At 44.5% G+C, this 24169-nt stretch overlaps 1 protein-coding gene and 1 non-coding gene across 2 annotated transcripts; both read right to left on the minus strand.

Annotated features, from left to right (window-relative positions):
* Positions 1 to 391: 391 nt before the first annotated feature.
* On the minus strand, positions 392 to 465 carry TRNAT-AGU (transfer RNA threonine (anticodon AGU)). The gene has a single exon. It is a non-coding gene; the product is annotated as a tRNA-Thr (tRNA).
* A 2346-nt stretch (positions 466 to 2811) lies between these two features.
* WDR88 (WD repeat domain 88) lies at positions 2812 to 24169 on the minus strand. The gene is made up of 11 exons (XM_089667838.1): positions 24077 to 24169; positions 23437 to 23547; positions 20918 to 21006; positions 18233 to 18296; positions 16548 to 16686; positions 13504 to 13633; positions 11855 to 12039; positions 8800 to 8882; positions 6290 to 6358; positions 5861 to 5953; positions 2812 to 2969 (listed from the first exon to the last, which is right to left on the minus strand). Exons 1-11 carry the CDS (start codon positions 24152 to 24154, stop codon positions 2826 to 2828), a joined length of 1185 nt encoding a protein of 394 aa, XP_089523964.1. The 5' UTR covers positions 24155 to 24169; the 3' UTR covers positions 2812 to 2825.

The raw sequence follows: 24169 nt of genomic DNA on the forward strand, positions 1-24169 counted from the left end.
GGCTCTGTTCCACCCCAACCACAGAAGGCTGTGTTACCTTCGCTTGACCACTAGGTGATGCTCTTCACCAGCTTCACTGGTTCTGTGTATGGTATACAGACAGTTACATGTTCGCTAGATGCAATTTATTTACTAGGATAATCATTTCTTATCAATTTCAGATAATTTCAGCATTGCTAGGGTCCAGGTCAAATTTAAAATAAGTTTTTGTGCAAATGAAAAAAAATATATCCTAAAATATAGATTTCATTGACTGCCAGGAAAAAAAAAACCTATGGCTTGCCATGGAGAAAAAAAAAAAATTGTTAAAGTATCAAAGGAGTTCCTAAATTACTCCTAGGTAAGGAAAACATTAAAAAAATGTATATAAAAAATAAAAATTACTTCCACAAGGCACCGCTGGGATTCGAACCCAGGATCTCCTGTTTACTAGACAGGCGCTTTAACCAACTAAGCCACGGCGCCGCACGCTGTTCCAGCCTCAACAAGCCTGTTACATGGGGTGCTGCTGCTGGTGGTTTTTGGTACTGCAGTTAGTATACAATACATGGGATTGTACAAGAAAGCAGAAAGAATTGTTATTCAGGATTTATATTGCGCCAACAGTTTGCGCAGCGCTGTACAATATAAGGGGAGACAGTCCAATTACAATACATTTCAGTACAGAAGGAACAGGAGGGCCCAGCTCGTGGAGCTTACAACCTAAAGGAAGGAAGAATGGATCAAAATGAAGGAATAATAATATTCATGACTTATTTAAATTGTGTAAGTGTAATTTAATTGCTTTGTTTTGATAAAAATATTACAAATGTTAATTTTTTTTTATTATAGGATTTTAGTCTTTAAAGCAGACCCCCAAGTGTGAATTCAGCTGGCTTTGCAAACGAATGTTACTACGAAAATTTTCAGTACATTCGATGACTTGATAAATGTCATTTGAAAATACTTCTGCTTTTAATATTTGATACTTCAAGATGTCGTCTGCTTTTAATATTTGATCTTGGAATGAAAATAAACAAAAATAACAAACCACTGCTAGAAATTTGCTCAAGAAAAATTTTCCACCGTTCCTTCAAATTTTCCTGTCACTGCAATCAGGAATGACCGTCACTTTGACTGCACTAATGATTAGAAATTCAGAGGAATGTTCTTAAAGCGGAGTTCCACTCACAGCCAAAAAATAAAAGTCAGCAGCTACAAAAACTGTAGCCTTCAGGGGCGGACTGACCATTTGGAAACTCAGGCACTGCCCGAGGGCCCAGGGTCAGTAGGGGGCCCCATGAGATGCCCCTGGTACCTTTTTCATAGGCTTTTTTTGAGTTTGGGCAAGGACACAGGGGCCTCATGATCCCCTATTGCCCGGGGGCCCCATGAGTTGTCAGTCCACCCCTGACTATAGCTGCTGAATTTTAAAAAACAGCCACTTACCTGTCACTCGGTCTCGTGGGGTGTCCCCCGAAGCTCGTTTCACGGGCCATCCTGTATTCTAGGAGGCCCGACATCTTCAGTGTGGGCACCCGGCTGTGATAGCTTGTGGCTTCATAGCCGGGTACCCACTGCGCATGCGCGAGTAGCGCTGCGCTTCATGAATGGTCCTGTAGTCTTCTGGGACCTGTCACATGTCCCAAAAGACTACAGGAAGGGAGGACACCTTCCACTTCCGATCGCCTAGGCAAAAAAAACTGGAAGTGGGAGTGGGTACCTGTCAAATTCGGGTACCCGCCCCCCAAAAATGCCAATCCTTAATGGGGAGCGGGGGAGCAGTTGTTAAAGCGGAACTTCCTCTTTTGGGTGGAGCTCCGCTTTAAAAGCATGACTCCCAAAGGCAGAGGCATGATGGGACTTGTAGTTTTGCAACAGCAGGAGGGTGGCCAGTTTGACACCCCTGTTAAAACAGACAGCCGGTCCACTAACATCCCACTGCCCATAGAGCAGAGCAGGCTGTATCCATTGTGCATAAGTGGAGGGGACATTGACCAATCATTTGCCTGGTCTGCTCAGCAGGGGGGGTGGGGATCAGCGGATAGATCCCACACTGAGCAAGTCAATTCTGCCCTGTGTGAAAGGGGCCTTATGCAGGCCATAGACGGGTCATTTATTGGCTGATTTTTTGTCAGCACGAAAAATCGGTCGATATTCACAGAGTTAGTGGGGCCCGCCTGTCGGCTGTTTTTCATGCATCGTCTCGTTTACTTTTATCGGTCATGCTGGAAAATCCACAAAAACCAGCCGTATTTCGTGGACGATGGTGGCAGCATCGGCAACGGCGTCGACCGATTTTACGTTTATCGGCCGACAATTCGGCCGATAAACGGCCCGTCTATGGCCTGCCTTACAGTGTTTTGTTTATCTGTATTTTCAGGACGTCAAACACATCAGCAGATGGACATGTGCATCAGTGGAACAGCATGGATGGCAGTTCTGAGACTACATTTGACCAGCTTTGTGTTACATTTATATAAATACAGATCGCCCTACTGAAGATGCATATTTCCACCACCTAGTTGGCCCCTCCCACCAGCCATGATCCGCCTACACTGCATTTAGAAGTACAGAGGCCCAGTGATGAAATCACTTGATCTAACATAAGATATGTACTGAAAACGGAAAGGTTTTATTTAAAAATCTCATTAGCATATTGATGAGGGGGAGACAGGCACCAGGAAAAGCAAATATAAACTTTGGCTATAACATACACCCATGGTGTCAGTTTTATGAAAGTTCATATGAATCAAAAACCATTCCTCAGGCCGGGTTCAGTCTGGAGGGAGTGGGATGAATAAGAGCTACAAATGCACACAAACACAATCATAGTAGAAAATGTTTTATTCCAGTTGTGTAGAGACGATTGGAGGCATGAGGCGAAGGATGTCTCCAGAAGGAGCGGAACGGCGACAAAAAACACATCTGTGGGTGACGTTAGTATTGTCCCAGTGCATGATGGGAAAAGGCTTCTGGCACTCTTCACACTGGAAGGACACACAGGGTGGTTAGGCTCAGAAAACACCAACCATAGGATAGGAGACCCATCACTGCCGTCAATGGTGACCCCCTCTCCAAAACAGCGCACTCCTACCTTCCATAGAGCTGCAGGGCAATGTTCAAAGTCGCATCGAGAAGAGGGAATGACGGATTACTGGTAGCCCAAGATTCGCCAGCATGGGAGTAACAACAAGCACCTTTGATCAGTACCATGTTAAGAAATTGGAGGACCCAGGAAAATTATATCAGAGGTAGTTCCCCCACAATGTCATAATAGGACAGACACCCCGCTACCACCAGTCCTGCTTTTCATGCCCTACGGCCCATTAGTGTAATCCAATGCTCTCCAAACTGTGTCCCTTTGCTTGCTTTTATATCTGACCCTTGAGGCACTATCCTAGATTGTAAGCTCGTAAGAGTAGGGCCCTCTTACCCCTCGTACATTGTTTGTTGTTGTTGTACTGTGCCATGTATTGTCCCCCCTATTGTACAGCGCTGAGCAAACCCTTTGGCGCTATATAAACTCGTAGTAATAATAATAATAATAATAATATTTCATCCACTGATACCAACGAAGGGGCACAATTCCTCCCACGGACACCAACGAAGGGGCACAATTCCTCCCACGGACACCAACGAAGGGGCACAATTCCTCCCACGGACACCAACGAAGGGGCACAATTCCTCCCACGGACACCAACGAAGGGGCACAATTCCTCCCACGGACACCAACGAAGGGGCACAATTCCTCCCACGGACACCAACGAAGGGGCACAATTCCTCCCACGGACACCAACGAAGGGGCACAATTCCTCCCACGGACACCAACGAAGGGGCACAATTCCTCCCACGGACACCAACGAAGGGGCACAATTCCTCCCACGGACACCAACGAAGGGGCACAATTCCTCCCACGGACACCAACGAAGGGGCACAATTCCTCCCACGGACACCAACGAAGGGGCACAATTCCTCCCACGGACACCAACGAAGGGGCACAATTCCTCCCACGGACACCAACGAAGGGGCACAATTCCTCCCACGGACACCAACGAAGGGGCACAATTCCTCCCACGGACACCAACGAAGGGGCACAATTCCTCCCACGGACACCAACGAAGGGGCACAATTCCTCCCACGGACACCAACGAAGGGGCACAATTCCTCCCACGGACACCAACGAAGGGGCACAATTCCTCCCACGGACACCAACGAAGGGGCACAATTCCTCCCACGGACACCAACGAAGGGGCACAATTCCTCCCACGGACACCAATGAAGGGGCACAATTCCTCCCTATAATACCAAAGATGGTGTTAGTGGTTTTTTCCATTGACGTCAGGACCTCTTCTACTCCTACTGGCCACAGTCTGGCCCCCTCTAAATTCTGAATGACATGTTTGTTTAGAAAGTCTGGAGATCCTTGGTGTAATTTAATGCAGTGCAACCTTCCTCTCAAACTCCACCTACATTATATCAATTTGAGCAGAAGAGTGCCGATAATAGTGACGAGCAGCAGAACTTCAGGACCTGGTGGGCAGGCCTCCTATCCTGTTGGGCCAGGTAAATTGCCCCATTTTAATCATGAATAAAGCAGCGCTGTCCTGATGCTTACATTGCAGCTTCTTCAAGCCAGTTACTGTAAAGTTTTGCTCAAAATGTTTGCACTGACACCATTAAATTTGTATCCAGAGATGAGTCAATCCTGTTCTGTCCTCCTTTGATGGTCAGAAAAGAATCAAGCTGTAAATGGCTCTGCTAAGAGGAAATAAAAACATTCCTGCCAAGTCCTAGGCTTTACACACAGAGATCTTCCAGCCTGCAGGGTGAGGTTTATACAAGTGGGTGTCAACCATTCACTTTTCTTTGTAGAAAACATGGCCCTTCACAAAGTCTCCCATGGCTACCGATAGGAGGGTACAGGCAATACTCCCATAGCAGGCCCAGGCCCCATTGGGTTATCAGCTGAGCCAGGACCTGGCAGGGGCTACCTTTGGGCAAGCATACCTCTACCTCCCTTTGCAATCAGTTAGCAGTGGAGGAGAGGGGGAGACCTGCATATTTTGAAGTGTCGTACTGGACAGTTCACAGCACAATCATTGTGCATTATGGGGCAAGATTTTCCTGGGAACTGCAAAAGGTGGCACATACGTCTCTTGCGGGTCACAGGAGTGTACTTATTTTGCTCTCCTGTGACCCAGGATCCGCTGACAGCAAGTTATAGCATGCTATCAGTTGATGTGGTAGAACCGTCCTAGGTTCTGGAAAGATCCAAACAATTTTGTCAGAATTCGTCCAGAAGCCTAATTGATTGCTGGCTCTGCCTCTCAGCACACAGCTGTGCCAGTCTGCTCCTCTACCTGTTGCTCCTGTGAGCGCTGCAAGAGCATCGCGAAGAGTGGTGACTGACAGTCACTGCTCTCCGCTCTGAACAGACTGGGAACTGAGTCAAGTCTTAGAGCCGATGTAGGACAGCTGCAGCATCACACCAATGCTGCAGCAAAGAGGTGAGTATATGTTTTTATTTAATTTTTTTGCAACCCCAAGATTCTCCTTTCAGTATTTGCTGACACTGGAGAGATGAGCCTTTTGTTATCTCTTTTCAGGGGCATGGGGGCCTATGCAAAGACAGCTGGACTGTGTGCACAGCAGCTCTGTGGAAAGGGGACTGTCAGATAGCCTGTCTGGGGCCCCAGGGTTTCTAATGAAGGCCCTACAGTCATGCATTGGCTGAAATGAAGTGTATACTACAGCAGATATATCTCCCCATCCATGTTTCTCTGGAACAGATCTGCCCACCTTGGGGTGCACTGGTGGCAGATTAGGGAACATTCACATCATGTATAAACAGCTTCTGTAAAATCTATTAATATGTCACCTGGGCAAGTCGGGGACCAATCGCTTTCTTGTTCTCAATCACGGCAGGGATCTCCTCGCAATTCTCTATATTCCACAGTCTTAGCATAGAATCCTACAGGAGCACAGAGAGATCTGAAATCACTTCTGTAACTGAAACCGCTACAGTCATTGAAGGGGAACTGCTCTTTTATGGCAAACTTTATTTGAACAGAACATGGCAGAGAAATCATCAGCTGTGCAATCAGTAGTTAGTGTCTGTCATGTTTGCCCCAGCGTGTCCTCTCTGTTGTTTCCAGTGAAAAGTATACAGTGTGTGTTTCATGTTACAAACCCAGCTGCTATGCACAGAAACCTTATAGACACAGCTTCCCATGTGTCTACACTGACTGAATATACTCTGCAGTTGCCCTATATAAAGGTCACAGAGAGCAGCTACAAGGTTGCTCACCTTTGAAGCAGACACAATCCATTTCTTATCAGTGCTCAGCGCCACGTCCAGCACCCAATCTGTGTGGCCCTGCGGAGTGACCAAAAGCAGTTGAGGTTATAAGTATCATGCAAAGTATAATCACATATTCCTTTAAGGTAGAAGAAAATCTGAACCGAGCGACATGTATATAAAATACAAAACATGCTGCTCCCAAGCCCATATGGGTCACCATCCATATACATTGGGTACCATACGTCAGGCCTGGGACTCATAGTATGCTCCATACACCAGACCATCCAGAAAGAAGAAAGCACTCCATAAATTCAGTTGCTGGCAACTTTATTCTTCTGCTCATATGGACAAGGAGTCCCCACCTGGGGCTAACTCCTCCTTTGATGTGACGTGTTGTGTTTCGCTCACAAGGTTGGGGATAATATCGTAAGGTAAGGATGGGCATAAAAGTATGTATATATATATATATATATATATATATATATATATATACACACACATACACACACGCACACATTATTTATATATATATATATATATATATATATATATATATACACACATATATATATATATATATATATATATATACACATACACACTAAACTGCAAAACGTTTTGGTCGGTCGGCCTTTACACGCACATGACCTTTAATGGCCCCCCAGTCTTAGTCCGTAGGGTTCAATATTGAGTTGGCCCCGCCCTTTGCAGCTATAACAGCTTCAACTCTTCTGGGAAGGCCGTCCACAAGGTTTAGGAGGGTGTCTATGGGAAGGTTGGACCATTCTTCCAGAAGCACATTTGTCAGGTCAGGCACTGATGTCGGGGGAGGAGGCCTGGCTCTCAGTCTCCGCTCTAATTCATCCCAAAGGTGTTCTATGGGGATGAGGTCAGGACTCTGTGCAGGCCAGTCAAGTTCCTCCACCCCAAACTGGCTCCTCCATGTCTCTATGGACCTTATTTTGTGCACTGGTGCGCAGTCATGTTGGAACGCTTTGCATTTCACTTGGTGATGTAAGGCTTGGATGCAGCTGCTCGGCCATGGAAACCCATTCCATGAAGCTCTCTACACACTGTTGTTGGGCTCATCTGAAGGCCACACCGAGTTTGGAGGTCTTTAGCTATTGACTCTGCAGACAGTTGGTGACTTCTGCGCACTGTGCACTTCAGCATGCGCTGACCCCGCTCTGTCATGTGACGTGGCCTACCACTTGGTGGCTGAGTTGCTGTTCCCAGTTGCTTCCACTTTGTTATAATCCCACTAACAGTTGAGCGTGGAATATTTAGTAGCCAGGAGATGTCATGGATGGACTTATTGCACAGGTGACCACCTATCACGGGACCACGCTTGGAGTCACTGAGCTCCTGAGAGTGACCCATTCTTCCACAAATGTTTGTAGAAGCAGTCTGCATGCCTAGGGGCTTGATTGTATACACCTGTGTCCATGGAGGGGATTGGAACACCTGAATCCAATGAGCTACACTCAGGCTTACCATGCGGCATTGCTCAGGGAGTCCCTGCAGCGCTTACCTTGTCCTTCGCTCCCATGATGTGTCCCCTGCAGCGTCCCCAGCCATCTCCTCCGGCCGATGCCGGCATCCGGCTTCCGTGTTCCGGTCCCTGTGACGTCAGGACGTACGGGTGCCGGAACCGGCGGCAAATTTAAAAATTTTTAAAAATGTCATTTTTTAAAAATGATTATTACATAGTAAAACATTGCTGTTTCAATGCATTTCACAAACATTTTGTCCCGAGTGCTTTGTCCTGCGCCCTGCCTGCATTTTGACTGTTCTTTCTGCCTGGAAACTTAGAAAAGTCCATGGCGTCCAAAAAGCGTCCCTTTAGGTCAAAAGCGATTTTAGACCGGCTAGAGAACAACGATAGTAAATCAGAAGCACTTGCAGAATTGAGTGATGATTTGTGGGGGAAATTCGTCATCAGACACTGAAAACGATTTTGCGACTTTGCTCAGCGATGTGCGAATTTGCCTCTGTATTTCAAATTTCAGTGTTTTTGGTTTGATTATATTATTGAATTAAATTTATTATTATTATATTATTATTTTTTATGATTATTTATTAAATTATATTTTATGATTTTGTGTTTCAAATTTTATCATATCCGGAATGTTTAATAGACTCTTGTTCGGACAGATTTCAGTGAGTTATTCCTAAAAATTACAGCCTACAATAAAAAACTACATATTTCCATGCAAAAAAATGGTACCGCTTTCAGCACAAAAAAAATCGGAAATAATCATACCGCCAAGGAGGTTAATGGTACTTGAAACGTACTTGAAAGGGGATGGATAAAGAAATAAAGATCTGTAGTATAGGGTTCCATTCAAGCTCCAAGCAGCTGGGAGAAGGAGGGGGGTTCACACACTTTGGTTGGGGGTTAGCAGACATTTAGGTAAAAGTATATACAGTATGTAGTTTAGGTATAAAATGGCGTAGAAGCAATTTTGGCAAATATTGGAATTTCCATGGTGAACCCTTATAATCTCATGAAATACCTTGAGGACGAGTTTCTTGCATGCTGAACTCACATCCCACACAACGATCGTTTTGTCATACCCTCCGGATACAAGAGTGGAGCCTAAGGAGACAGAGAAACAGGAGACAAATACTCGATGATTGGTTAGTGAAAAGGCCCGTTCACACTTGTCCAAGGAAAGAGCAATAACCTTTAGCAACCAATCCAATGTCTCTCCATCTGTAGCCTCAAAAAAGTGAAAATGTTACTAGATGCTATATTTATTGTGCTTTGCCCTTGCCTTTGTATTAAGCTGGCTGTACACTATATAATCTGATTACCTGCCGGCCACTCACAGTGAATATACTGCTATCGGGCGGCAGCTGCATGTACGTAATCGGCCTTCTATCAGGTTTGAAGCAGGCATGGTTGTGCCCCGTGTCGACCCGTGCTGTGATTGGACACAGCGGGAGTTTGGCAGCTGACTTCAGTCAATGATTTTGGCTGAAATCAGCTGATTGGCAGTGTCCAATCATATACAGAGTTCTGTGTTTACAAAAGCACAGAACTTTGTGTACGGGAACATCGATCTGGCTGTTGCTACTCCCTGCAAAGCAGGGAAAAAAAACAACCAGATGATAAAGTAAAAGCACCACATATTACACACATATACACATTGTGAGGTTCACTTCACACATTTGATTGCCCCTAGATGTTTAGCCCCTCCCAGTCAGTGCAGGGGCGGACTGACAACTCATGGGGCCCCCGGGCAATAGGGGATCATGGGGCCGCTGTGTCCTTGCCCAAACTCAAAAAAGCCTATGAAAAAGGTACCAGGGGCATCTCATGGGGCCCCCTACTGACCCGAGCCCTCGGGCAGTGCCCGAATTTCCAAATGGTCAGTCCGCTCCTGAGTCAGTGTCATTAGTACAGTGACAGTGTTAGCACTGATTACTGTATTAGTGTCACTATTGATGTCAGTGTCCCTTCTAGCCAGCGTCAGCTAGCACCAGATTATCCGCAACACTATCACAGTCCCATTATAAGTTGCTGATCACCACGATTACCAGTATAGCACATCGCTGAGTAAATTCCAGTATATATACCATTGTTTGTAGACGCTAAAACTTTCATACAAACCAATTAATATGCACTTATTGGGATTTTTTTTTTACCAAATACATGTAGCAAAATACATTTTGAACTAAATTTAAGAAGAAATTTGATTTTTTATTGGACATGTTTTATTACAGAAAGTAGAGACAATTCTGTTTTTTTTTTCAAACGTTTCAGTCTTTTTTCATTTATATAATAATAAACGAAAAACCCAGCAATGATCTAATACCACCAAAAGAAAGCTCTATTTGTGAGAAAAAAAAAAAAAAAAAGGATATAAGGTTCATTTGGGTACAATGTTGCATGACCACGCAATTGCCAGTTAAAGTAGCACAGTGCTGAACAGGAAAAAAGTGCTCTGGTCACGAAAGGAGTAAATCCTTCTGGATGGTCAAGTGGTTAAACTATCTCCTTTAGACCCGCCAATCAATTACTGTGTATAATGAAGTTGACACACATTGAATAGTTTGCTTAGAAGCGTTCTCATATTACATAGTTTTGGTAATACTAAAGGAGATTGTACAGAGATTGAACAATTAGATTGGATAGTGTATGGCCAGCTTTACTGAAATAAGCAGTAAGGATTCTTTTGTACACGGATGTTGCTGATGGAGATTCTAATGCAGGCCATAGATGGGTCGAAAATCGGCCGATTTTTGGGTCGAAAATCGGCCGATTTTTCGGCCGATTTTCTGATCGTTAGTGGGCTAATTGTTCAGCCGTTTTTCGGTATTTTGGCAGATTTTTTATCGGTAAAGTTGGAAAAAATTCAGCCGATTTTGCAGATTGGCTGACTTTTGCAGCAATGATTGGCAAATCGGCCGATCTTTTTACCGATAAAAAAACCTGCGCATGAGCAGTGACCTGCAAGAGGAAGACAAAAAGAAGAAGAAAACAGAAGAAGAGGATGAAGAGGAAGAAGAAGAGGATGAAGAAGGAGGATGAAGAAGAAGAGGATGAAGGAAAGAAGAGGATGAAGAAGGAGGATGAAGAAGAAGGAGAGGAAGAAGAGGAAGAAGAAGAGGATGAAGAGGAAGAAGAAGAGGATGAAGAAGAAGAAGAAGAGGAAGAAGAAGAAGAAGAGGAAGAGGAAGAAGAAGAAGAGGAAGAAGAAGAAGAAGAAGAGGATGATGAAGAAGAAGATGAAGAAGAGGATGAAGAAGAGGATGAAGATGAAGAAGAGGATGAAGAAGAGGATGAAGAGGATGAAGAAGAGGAGGAAGAAGAAGAGGAAGAAGAGGAGGAAGAAGAAGAGGAATTCCAGTCCGGCAAAAAGTGTCCCTGCAGAGAGCGCCGCTATTTCTTTGACAGTTCCTTGACATTTATAGCGGTTGCAACAATGTATCTATTTGTTTCCGAATAAAAAAAAATCTTTATCCTAAATGGATACAAATAGATACATTGTTGCAACCGCTATAAATGTCAAAGAACTGTCAAAGAAATAGCGGAGCTCTCTGCAGGTACACTTTTTGCCAGCTGTAGACGGGTTGAAAATCGGCCGATTTTTTTTACCGTTGCTGGTAACGTCGGCCGCTTGAACGACCGATTTTTGTTTTTTTTTAAAGAAAAATTGGCCGATTTTCGACCCATCTATGGTCTGCATAAAACATTCTCAACAATTTCTGCAGTGCTGTCAATGGCGTTGCACTTATTTATTTATTTCAGGTACTTATATAGCGCCGTCACTTCACACAGCGCTTTACATATATATTGTACATTCACATCAGTCCCTAACCCTCAAGGGGTGTACAATCTAAGGTCCCGAACCCTCAAGGGGCGTACAATCTATGGTCCCTAACCCTCAAGGGGTGTACAATCTAAGGTCCCTAACTCACATTCATACATACACATACTAGGGACAATTTAGACAGGAGCCAATTCACCTACCAGAATGACTTTGGAGTGCGAGAGGAAACCGGAGTACCCGGAGGAAACCCACGCAGGCACACTTACAAGGAAAATTGCATTAAATGACTCACCATCATCTGAAAATGCGCAGGAGCTGATAGATCCGCTGTGTGCATGAAGGAGAGTATCCGGTCCATGGTGGCGGTACTCCCCAGCATTAATGTCCCAAAGCTTTATACTCTTATCCCAGGAGGCCGTGCAGAGTAAGCGCCCATTGTTACTGAAGCCGCAGTCTGAAATAACATTGCCATGTGCTCTACGAGAGAATTATTATAGATTTCAAAATTGGACCGCGCTAAGGTCAAGAATTAACAAAATAAACTGGGCTGCTGTTCGAGTCTCTGTGTGAAGAGGAAGTGAGGGGAGAAGAGATGAAGGCCGGCACAAGGCTGATCTCTTCTCCCCTCTCTTCCCCTTCACACAGGGAAACTAAAAATGTTTTGTACCTTAATGCAAGAAATGCATTAGGGTAAAAAATAATTTAGATTTTGTATCACATTAACCACTTTCATCCCCGTCCTGTCCAGGCAAATTGTCAGCTTTCAGTGCTATCACACTTTGAATAACAATTGCGCAGTCATGCAACACTGAACAAAGATTACATTTTTAGCATTTGTTTGGAAACAGATAAAACTTGATTTTGGTGGTATTATTCACCACTGGGATTTTAATTTTTTTGCTATATAAATGAAAAACACCAAAAATTTTGAAAAGAAAGTGTTTTTCTTATACAATTTTTCAAATAAATAATCTTTCTTCATAAATCTTGGCCAAAATGTATTCAGCTATCTTTCTGGTTAAAAAAAAAAAATAACACAAACTAGTTTATAAAAACATTTTTCAAAAATATTTTTTACACTTTTATATTACTGGGTTTTTTTTTCCATACTTTCACCCTAGCAGTACAGAGACACCATAGTGACACTGTATTACCAGGGGCGGACTGACAACTCATGGGGCCCCCGGGCAATAAGGGATCATGGGGCTCCTGTGCCCTTGCCCAAACTCAAAAAAGCCTATGAAAAAGGTACCAGGGGCATCTCATGGGGCCCCCCACTGACCCAGGGCTCTTGGGCAGTGCCCGAGTTTCCAAATGGTCAGTCCGCCCCTGTGTATTATCTATGGGGGGTGATGATTTTTTTTACATTGATTGCTTTTACACCCATAAAGGCTGTAAAAGCAATCATTTCTATTTCTCTCTGGCTGCATTCCTGCAGCCATTGAGAAATACTTTGAGAGCTGTGATTGGTCACAGCTTGTCACATGGTAAAAAACTGGTGTGAATAGCCTTGTACCATGTGATCTCGGTGATCATTCACAGATTTCACACGTAGTAAGCAATGATGTCAGGAAGTAACATCTTGTTTACTACTGTTCATGTGATCACTGATTGACTAATCAGGGATCACATGAATCGGGACCTCACACAGTGGTCCCGTAAAGCGATCTGTGTTCCGGCGGACACAGCGGTCACAGATTGCGTTGCTGCGTGCTCCCGAGGAGCGCTCACAGGCAATGGATGAGGGGGGACGTTTAGAAACATCCCCCTGCATCTGCAGCGCTCCCGTCTGGCCATTTATCGGCATGGGCAGGACGGGAAGAGGTTAATGTTACAATAACATCTCAAAAGTTGTAGTAAAAATACACCAGTCTATAAAGATAAAGAGATGGTTTTCACTGGAGTGAAAAATACTGAATACAAGCTTGTGTTTCTTCTTACCCACTTATGTTGATGGTGGTGCGCTGGGCGATCACATCCCACAATTTGATGGCTCTGTCTGATGACACTGAACAAATCCTCTGACTCTCAGGGTCAAAGCAGCATCGGGTTATAGTGGATGTGTGCTGGTCTGAGAAGAACCAATGATATTAAAAGCTTAAATTCTATATGACGTAAAGGACACGATCGCCTCTGAAAGGGGATGAGTTGGGTATTTCATTGCCAGCCTGGTTGTACTTTTTAAACCCCAAAATAGATGAAAATAACCCACCAACGGACATAATGATACCCAGAGCCTGGTGAAATCAGTGAAGAATCAGAAAAACAATGGCTAAGTGGTTAGCACTCTTCCCTTTGGCCTTTTCCTTTAGGATCTGGGTCCAGCAAGCTTTCTCATGACCTTGGGTGGGACTAATCTAAGGCAGTCTTTCTCAACCAATGTAGTATGGAATCCTGTGTTTCTCCAAAGGTTGCAAGGGATTCTTTGAGAAGACAGCAATGGTAAATTGAACTCCTACCAACACTGATCACCAATGTCAGGGGTCACTTGTACAAAGACCACTAATCTAAGGGGGCATTCTAGACTGATCGCCAATCTAAGGGGTCACATCAACACTGACCACCAATCTAAGGGGTCACATCTACACTGACCACAAATCTAAGAGGTCACATCTACACTGACCACAAATCTAAGAGGTCACTTCTACACTCACCACTAGCGTAAGAGGCCCCATGTACACTGACCACCAATGTAAGGGATCACTTCTACATGCACCACTAGAGTAAGGGGTCACAGCTACACTGATCACCAATCTAAAGGGTCACATCAACACTGACCACCAATCTAAGAGGTCACTTCTACACTCACCACTAGCATAAGAGGCCCCATGTACATTGACCACCAATGTAAGGGATTGCTTCTACATGCACCACTAGAGTAAGGGGTCACTTCTACATGCACCACTAGAGTAAGGGGTCACAGCTACACTGATCACCAATCTAAAGGGTCACATCAACACTGACCACCAATCTAAGGGGTCACTTCTACACTCACCACTAGCGTAAGAGGCCCCATGTACACTGACCACCAATGTAAGGGATTGCTTCTACATGCACCACTAGAGTAAGGGGTCACTTCTACATGCACCACTAGAGTAAGGGGTCACTTCTACATGCACCACTAGAGTAAGGGGTCACTTCTACATGCACCACTAGAGTAAGGGGTCACTTCTACATGCACCACTAGAGTAAGGGGTCACATCTACACTGACCACCAATCTAAGGGGTCACATCTACACTGACCACCAATCTAAGGGGTCACATCTACACTGAGCACCAATCTAAGGGGTCACATCTACACTGAGCACCAATCTAAGGGGTCACATCTACACTGAGCACCAATCTAAGGGGTCACATCTACACTGACCACCAATCTAAGGGGTCACATCTACACTGACCACCAGGGGCAGACTGACAACTCATGGGGCCCCCGGGCAATAGGGGATTATGGGGCCCCTGTGTCCTTGCCCAAACTAAAAAAAAAAGCGTATGAAAAAGGTACCAGGGGCATTTCATGGGGCCCCCTACTGACCCTGGGCCCTCGGGCAGTGCCCGAGTTTCCAAATGGTCAGTCCACCCCTGCTGACCACCAATTTAAGGGGTCACATCTACACTGACCAATTTAAGGGGGTCACATCTACACTGAGCACCAATCTATGGGGTCACATCTACACTAGCCACCAATCTAAGGGGTCTCATTTACAGTGAATATCAATATAAGGGGGTCACATCTACTCTGGCCACCAATGTAAAGGGTCATATCTACACAGACCACCAATATAAGGGGTCAATTCTACACTAACCACTAATCAAGAGGGTCACTTGTACACTCAGCACTAGACTAAGGGTTCACATCTACCCTAACCACCAATCTAAGGGGTCACTTTTAAGATGACAACCAATCTAAAGGGTCACTCCTAAACTTACTACTAATGTAAGGGGTCACATCTACACTGACCACCAATGAACATCCTATTGAAGACCCTTCACGTATGGAAAATACCGACTGATCTGCCAGAAATGCACTCACCTCATAAGTCCTGTTGTGGGCTGACACCACAGTTCTGGTGTCAGTCCTACCCAGTTGTTTTTTTCAAATCCATTGAACCACTCCCACTCCTAGATCTATAAAAGATAAAGGCTAACATTTCTGTAGCCCTAGATAAGAAATAGAAGGGCTTTTTGAGTGCGCAGAGGACAAAGAACAACTCTCAATTTCTGGCAGGATCAATAGTTTTTTTTTGCAGGCATATTTTACAGACAAAAAGGGACCAAAAATTAGAAGTTCGTTGTTAAGCGATTAAATACACTTTAAAGCTGAACTCTTTGCATTGCCAGGGTTAAATAAATGTTTAGTCTCGAGGAGTAGGGATAAAGTGTAAAACTTACCTTATATCTTGCTCCAGCAGGTTCTCTCCATTCATGTGACCAGTCCAGTACCACCACCTCCCTAAGGCACACTCAGCTGTGATCATATGCTCAGGTCCTCCTTATACAATGCAGGGTTAATAAAACTGCACTGTATGTAATGACGCCAAGGGACTGAACACAAATGAGAGCTTTGAGAAAAAGGGGGAGCATTGGAGACTGCTGGATCAAGGGATGGAGTAAGTAATACAACTTATCCCCGCACCTTTACGTTTAACCTGTGCACTGTGGGGGAAGAGGATCCACTGTCAGGATCAGGGGTGGACTGACAACTCATGGGGCCCCCGGGCAATAGGGGATCATGGGGCCCCTGTGTCCTTGCCCAAACTCAAAAAAGCCTATGAAAAAGGTACCAGGGGCATCTCATGGGGCCCCCTACTGACCCCAGGCCCTCGGGCAGTGCCAGAGTTTCCAAACGGTCAGTCCGCCCCTGGTCAGGATAGATCTTGTCTAATCCCCAGAGTTTAGCTTTAAGGGTATTTGCAAATAAATGTGGATGCTCCACATAACTACTAAGGTGTCAAGCAGCAGCAAAATGAAAAAAAAAAAAAAAGTACCTTTAATATATTTCACTTTGGAGGCCGTGGTGGAGTCAATGATGCACACTGCATTGTCTACATCCACGCTGCATACCACAAGCTTTCCATCAGCAGAAACGTTACAGGATGTCACCAGACCGTCCAAGCTCACCGACCACTGCAATTCACAGCCAAAACATCAACAAACAATATTTAATGAAGATTTTCATTCAGCAAATCCAGTGAGATTTCACAAAATCTGCAGTTCTTGCTGTGAAAAAACTCCATCTACCTCTGAGATCCAAACAGTTCTTCGGGCCATAGACATACAGAAAAAACTTAAAGCGCAGTCAATAGGAAACAGAGAAAATGTGGTCATTAAAGTACATATCAATGCAATGAAATGAAAAATAAAAATAGAACTATTAGGGAAAACTTTTTTTTTTCATTTTGGATAGAGTAATGGAGTGTTATAAGCCCTGTCAGTTTTTTGGGGGTTTTTTGCCATGTGTCCCATTTGGGATATTTACCTTACCTTCCTGTCCCATAGCCAAAACAGGAAATGAGAAGCTATTCCTGCAAATGAAGGGAATCCCTTGGAGCCCCCCAGGTCACCACAACTTGTGTCTCCATTGGAAGATTGCCCCTCTATCACTTTTCTGGGGACAACCTAAAATTTGTGAATTTCTTTTACTTTCACTCTCAATGATAATGGTAAACAGGACAAATAGAGAGCGTGAATCTCCCTAATGGGGTCACAGATTTTTATAAAACTGAGAGGGGTTCTAATCCCACTCTACTCAGTCCAAAAAAAAAAAAAAAAAGTTATTTTTAAAAAATATGCAGTACATGTACATCTCTGCAACAAACACATTCCAGCATGGTTTATCCTTTTTTTGTTGACAGAGTGGTGTCAGCCCTGTCCAGTGTATTCTACTAAACTACACAAACACTCCCCACTCTCAGAATTCTACAACATGAAGGATGTTCATTCTGCAATCCAAGATAAGAATTGGGAAGACTCTTTGAGAGAACAGAGGAACTGTACAGAGGACACAGGGCAGCTCTGAACTTCAGACTAGATCACCAGGTCTTTGTATTTATTAAACAGATATAACAAAACACCTCGAATGGTATCATAAACAAACCATAAGGAGCAAATAAGAAGTTTATTGTTAGGATTTACATAACTGAGAAAATAAAGCTGGAATAGCAAATATTTTACAAGCAAACAAATAGTAATATTATTATTATACAGGATTTATATATTATTATACAGGATTTATATATTATTATTATTATACAGGATTTATATATTATTATTATACAGGATTTATATATTATTATACAGGATTTATATATTATTATTATTATACAGGATTTATATATTATTATTATTATACAGGATTTATATATTATTATTATTATACAGGATTTATATATTATTATTATTATTATACAGGATTTATATATTATTATTATACAGGATTTATATATTATTATTATACAGGATTTATATATTATTATACAGGATTTATATATTATTATTATACAGGATTTATATATTATTATTATACAGGATTTATATAGCGCCAACAGTTTGCTCAGTGCTTTACAATATAACGGGAGACAATACAGCAACAATACAAGAAGGTTAGGAGGGCCCTGATCCTGGGAGCTTACAATCTAGGAGTAAAATATGGGTGATAAGTAGTTATACATACATGAACCTTCCCCGTCTCCAGGTCCCAGAACTTCACTGTTTTGTCGTAGGATGATGTGACCATTCTATAAATGAGACATAATTATAGTCAGGATACATACTACCCTATATGGATACAAAGTGAGCCAACTTAAGGGAGTGGACAGATCTGACTGAGTGACAGATATAAAGTGGGCAGAAGGCAGCCAGAGGATCTACAGGGGACACAGGGCCACCAAACGACTCCAGCCTCTAACCTGCACAGAATCAAGAGCACACACCCCCTCATAGTTGTATACAAGGACTTTAAAACGGTAGTAAACCATAAAAAAAAGAAAAAATTATCCTGCAAAATAATGGCATAATGTGCTAGTAGGCATCACATACTAGCACATTATGAAAGACTTCCGTTGGAATGAAGGTGGCCAGCAGCACGCTGTCACCTCAGTGGGCACCTCCATCTTCACTTGGTCTTCCTTCAGGGTTCGCAGGCTTTGGTTGATTGACTGGGCAATGCACATGTGCCGGTGATGTCACCGGCTGCTACTATTTATTTTATTTATTTATTTCAGGTACTTATATAGCGCTGTCAATTTACACAGCTCTTTACATATATATTGTACATTCACATCAGTCCCTAACCCTCAAGGGGTGTACAATCTAAGGTCCCTAGCGTACATTCATACATACACATACTAGGGCCAATTTAGACAGGAGCCAAATACCCTACCAGCATGTCTTTAGAGTGTAGGAGGAAACCGGAGTACCCGGAGGAAACCCACACAGGCACAGGAAGAACATGCAAACTCCAGGCAGGTGGTGCCGTGGCTGGGATTTGAACCAACGACTGTAATGCTGTCAGGCAGAAGTGCTAACCATTTAGCTACTGTGCTGCTTTAGTAAATATCACCTAAACAGTGCAAATATCGGAGATATTTACTTTACCTTCAGGTAAGCTTTATTTTAGTATGTAGGTAGGCTTTACTACCACTTTAAAGAGACAAAGAAACTGGCTATAAAGGAGAGAAATCCAAGTGACCATGTGACTTTGAGACCCAGAGATACCTACACATACCTGAAGTAGCTTTTAAGAGATCGTTTCCCCACATCATTCATTTCAACAACATATTCCCATAAGACCATATGTGCATTTAATGTATTTTAAAGCTGTAAAGCTTCCCATATGTAGACAAAATTACCGAGATGTTCACATTGGATGTGATGTCAGCAGACTGAGAGCTGTCACTCAAGTGACCCTCTATAGCAGTGATGGCGAACCGTTGGCACGCAGAGCCATCTCAGTGGGCACACCAGGAAGAAGAGGAAGATGAGCGCACACGGACCACGCACACTGACCGGCCATCCAGATCTCGTCCACACTGGACCCCCATCAAACTACATCTCCCACATGTCTCTGGGGCCAGGGTGGGTGTGGACGAGAGGAAACGGCTCCTATGCGGATCTGGCACCAGGGGTGATGTAGCCGGGGATGGGCGTGGAAGAGAGGAAGAGGCTCCCACACAGCTCCGGAGCCAGGGGCAACGTGTTCAGCGTGGATGGGAATGAGCTGCTGGGTTGGAAGCCACACCGACACTGCCAGAGGTGAGATTAACTGCTTGCCAACCATACTATAGCCAAAAGATGGCTACAGCGTGGTTGTCTAGTTCTGGGAGGGTGTCCCAGAACGCGAACCCAGTGGCACACACCCTGCGCTGCCGGTGATCACGTGATAAAGTGTTGGCACTTTGAAATAAAAAAAGTTGGTTTTGTGTTGCAGTTTTGGGCACTCGGGCTCAAAAAGGTTCGCCATCACTGCTCTATAGTATTCCCCTTCACTCCTCCCCAGCAGCTACATGAAACACTATATAAGGAAGTGAGTGGAGGGGTCGAGGAGCTGTGCCAGCACAAACAATAAACACTTCCAGAAAAGAAGAGGGCTATGACTTGCAAGAAGGGAAGAGGCTGTGCTAGGGAACTGACTTTTCTTGGAGTCATCTTCAGGTTCAAAGATACATCAATAAAAATAGATTTATGGAAAAGAAAAAACACACTGAAAATAAGCATTTAAATCTGAATGATAGGTATGATCTTTATTGCATACTTGGCACAAAGTAAGTATGCATATCTCACACCTGACGGGCTGTTAGGGAACCTGACAAACTGCGATCTGATGGTTCCTGTACCTCATGACTTCCTCTTTGCACACTGACCACAGGCGGTCACTTGCTTGGACTTCTACCATTCACAGAACACCTTGTATTTTTTTTAATGAGTATAAAGTGTTCTCTCATTGGATGAGGTGGAAAACAGGGGTTGGTGACATCACCACCACCATAATCCAATCAGAGAACGTGTCGTAGTCATTGAAAAGAACACAAGGCATTCTGCGAATGGCGCCAGTGCCGAGTGAACAATCCCCTATGGTCAGTGTGCAGGAGACCCTGAAGATAGCAGCAATCATTGTAGTAGAACCAACTGCTACAGTGATGGTCAGCCTCCACGGAAATCCCTCAGTTAGGATACTAAAAGTGCTAGCACTGTGCCCAATCAGAGCAGCTCGGTATTCTGGTGGAGTTGGGGGGACTGAAGCTGCTGTACACGTATGGGTACCTCTAGGTGTCTGCATGTAATAACAATCAGCAACACATTTTTGCATAAGTAAGTCACTTTTAAAAAATGATCATTCCCTTTATGATACAATGATCACCTTGTGTCATCCTGTGTTTGGCTGCACTGTGAAATAGGAGCCGTGTGTTCTCCTCCATAGTCACAAATAGAAGTGCTGCTAGAGAGATCCTGGAAAATAAATCACCAGTATTATACCTAAAAATGATAGAAATGAAAACAATTATTAGTGACCCCAGTGAGAGCAGCCAATGATTACCGGACCTAACACTCATGCCAAAGGGAACTGTCGGTTTTCCTGGAAACATTTAAAGCGGAGCTCCACCCAAAAGGGGAAGTTCCTCTTTAAGGACTGTTCCCCCGCTCCCCAATAAGGATTGGCACCTTTAGGAGGTGGTGGGGAGCTGGTATCTGAATTTGATAGGTACCCGCTTCCACTTCCGGTCCGATCGCCTAGGCCAGGGGTCTGCAAGCTTTAAGACATAAAGAGCCACTTGGACCCGTTTCCGAGAGGGAAAAAAAGACTGGGAGCCGCAAAACCATTGCAACATTTAAAACAAATCCGACACTGCATATATTGCAAAAAACGCTCTGGTCATGAAGGGGGTTTAAGGGCCCAGTAAGCAAAGGGTTAATCAGGGCCACAGTGTATCGTCATAATCACAATCATAGCCTTAGGTCAGTGGTGGGCAACCTTTTTTTTCGACTGAGCCAAATCTCGCCAAAACCACGATTGAAATTTATTTTGAGAGAAACATTTTTAAAACTGAAAATACATCCCCCATATAGTAATTCATCCCCCATAGTAATTCATCCCCCCTATAGTAATTCATCCCCCCTATAGTAATTCATCCCCCATAGTAATTCATCCCCCCTATAGTAATTCATCCCCCCTATAGTAATTCATCCCCCATATAGTAATTCATCCCCCATATAGTATTTCATCCCCCCTATAGTAATTCATTCCCCATATTGTGTGAATTCACTTACCTTTGCTCCGCGCGTTCCTCTCGCTGGGTTCCCGCGCCGTTCTGGTCTTCAGGGCGGACTGTGAGAGGAGTTCTTCACGCTGCCCCGCCTACATCCGGGCTGCCCCGCCTACATCCTGACAGCCAATGTTTGCCAGCGGGCGCCCGGCACACAGAAGAGCTGCATTAAAAGAGCCGCAGCTTGCCGACCCTATTGCCTGTCACCTGGTGGGCAGTGTGCTCCGGAGCCGCAGGAAAGGTGAAAAAGAGCCGCGGGTTGCCGACACCCGGCCTAGGCGATTGGAAGCGGAAGGTGTCCTCCCTCCCTGTAGTCTTTTGGGTCACGTGACAGGTCCCAGAAGACTATAGGACCATTCATGAAGCGCAGCGCTACTCGCACATGTGCAGTGGGTACCCGGCTGTGAAGCCGCAAGCAGTCACAGCTGGGTGCCCACACTGAAGATGCCGGCCTCCTGGAATACAGGACGGCCAGTGAAACGGGCTGCGGGGGACACACCATGGGACCGAGGGACAGGTAAGTGGCTGTATTTTAAAAGTCAGCAGCTACAGTTTTTGTAGCTGCTGACTTTTATTTTTTGACAGGATGAGCGGAACTCCTCTTTAACATCACTTTAAAAAAAGAAAAAAAAAAAAGGTGTCCTCTGCTTTTATCTCCTTTGTCTCAGCGAAAACTTGAGGATCTAGTTGCCCTGGGGGCTTCCCATGTGTACTGGCCACCCTTGTCCTTCTCATTATCTTTTTTTTTTTTTTTCCTTCTTCATCCCTTTTTTTTGTTTTCTATTTCCTACTTTTTTTTTTTCTCTTTTCCTGCACCCTTTGACATGCTTTTTTCTTCGCTAGTCTGCCTTCACTCTACTTGGCTGCCCAGAAAGCATGGCGGGGGCACGTGGGTGGTGGGGAGGCTTAGGTGGATCCATTCGATCTGCAGCTGTTGGCATGTCAGATTTACACACTTTCCACGCTTTTAAACCCCCCGCTGCTACTAAGGTAGCTTCTACGGCAGTAAAAGGGTTAAAGAAAACTATTTTATTTATTTATTTCAGGTACTTATATAGCGCCATCAGTTTACGCAGCACTTTACATATATATTGTACATTCACATCAGTCCCTAACCCTCAAGGGGCGTACAATCTAAGGTCCCTAACCCTCAAGGTGCCTACAATCTAAGGTCCCTAACTCACATTCATACATACACATACTAGGGCCAATTTAGACAGGAGCCAATTCACCTACCAGCACGTCTTTGGAGTGTGGGAGGAAACCAGAGCACCCGGAGGAATCCCACGCAGGCACAGGGAGAACATGCAAACTCCAGGCAGGTGGTGCCATGGCTGGGATTCAAACCAGCGACCCGAGTACTGCCAGGCGGAAGTGCTAATCATTTAGCCACTGTGCTGCTAGGCTAAGTATTAGGCTGCTATTCTCTCTCTGAAAAGCCCACCGGACTAGTTGTCATGCTAATCCTCCTGCTTCAAATTCTCAGGGATTGACCCAGACGGAGCATGCACATTAGGAGATTTTGCTAACTTCACTTGCTGCATGCTTGCTTGGCCTCATTTGACTCAAATGGTGATGGCGCCAGAGACGCCACGTCAGCGGGGCGATGACTTACCCAAAGTTTGGCGGTCTGGTCATGTGAACAGGTTAGCAGTTTTGTATCGCGGCAGCAGAAGTGACAGCAGCTCACCGCACTTTGGTGTCCCCTCAGGGTCTGGAAGGGGATCTGCAGGAAAAGAGCAGATTTCTAACAAACATTGGCTTCCAGAAATCCGTCTTCATATTATTTTCTCACAACACAGACTGATGCCAGCCCTACATGGGCCGAAATTTGACCGATTTTTCATCCGAAATATAATCGGTCGATTTTCGCTCTGTTAGTGGGTCAATGGCACCGACCGATTTTCGTGGTTCCTCCCCTTTTCAGTGATTAGAATGTTGGAAAATTCGTGAAAAACAACAGATTTTCGACTCCATGATGGTCAAATCGTACGATCGTTTTTCCCGAAAAGAATATGCGCATGAGCCGTGACCTGGAAGGAACAGAAGTTTCACCTGTTATATGGGGTGAACTTGGTCGGCCGATTTTTGAAATCATTGATGGCACCATCGGATTACCGAGCGAACTAAGTTTCCGATTTTCGGATGAAAAATCGTTCATAATTCGATCCATGTATGGCCTGCATGAGAGCTCATGTGTGGAGGTCCCCTGAGCCCCCCCCGCCATCCACAACACTGAGAGCTCGGCTAGTCACCTGAGACAATCGATCGCTCCTCCATTCTTTCAGGACAGGCAGGACAGGCTCGGCCTCCTGTACACACAGAGGATCCATGCGGCTGCACTTCCG

Source organism: Staurois parvus, unplaced genomic scaffold (assembly GCF_062004578.1).
Source record: "Staurois parvus isolate SC_StPar_1 unplaced genomic scaffold, SC_StPar_1.0 ptg003601l, whole genome shotgun sequence".
Lineage (NCBI taxonomy): Eukaryota > Metazoa > Chordata > Amphibia > Anura > Ranidae > Staurois > Staurois parvus.

Excerpts from the sequence above, each read along its gene's own strand:
- WDR88 (XM_089667838.1), bottom strand. The coding sequence starts at position 24,154 with ATGGATCCTCTGTGTGTACAGGAGGCCGAGCCTGTCCTGCCTGTCCTG. Across the intron at positions 8,883-11,854 it reads CTGCGCATTTTCAGATGATG|GCTCCACTCTTGTATCCGGA; the intron begins GTGAGTCATTTA and ends CTGTCTCCTTAG. Across the intron at positions 2,970-5,860 it reads TTGGTCCCCGACTTGCCCAG|TGTGAAGAGTGCCAGAAGCC; the intron begins GTGACATATTAA and ends GTGTCCTTCCAG.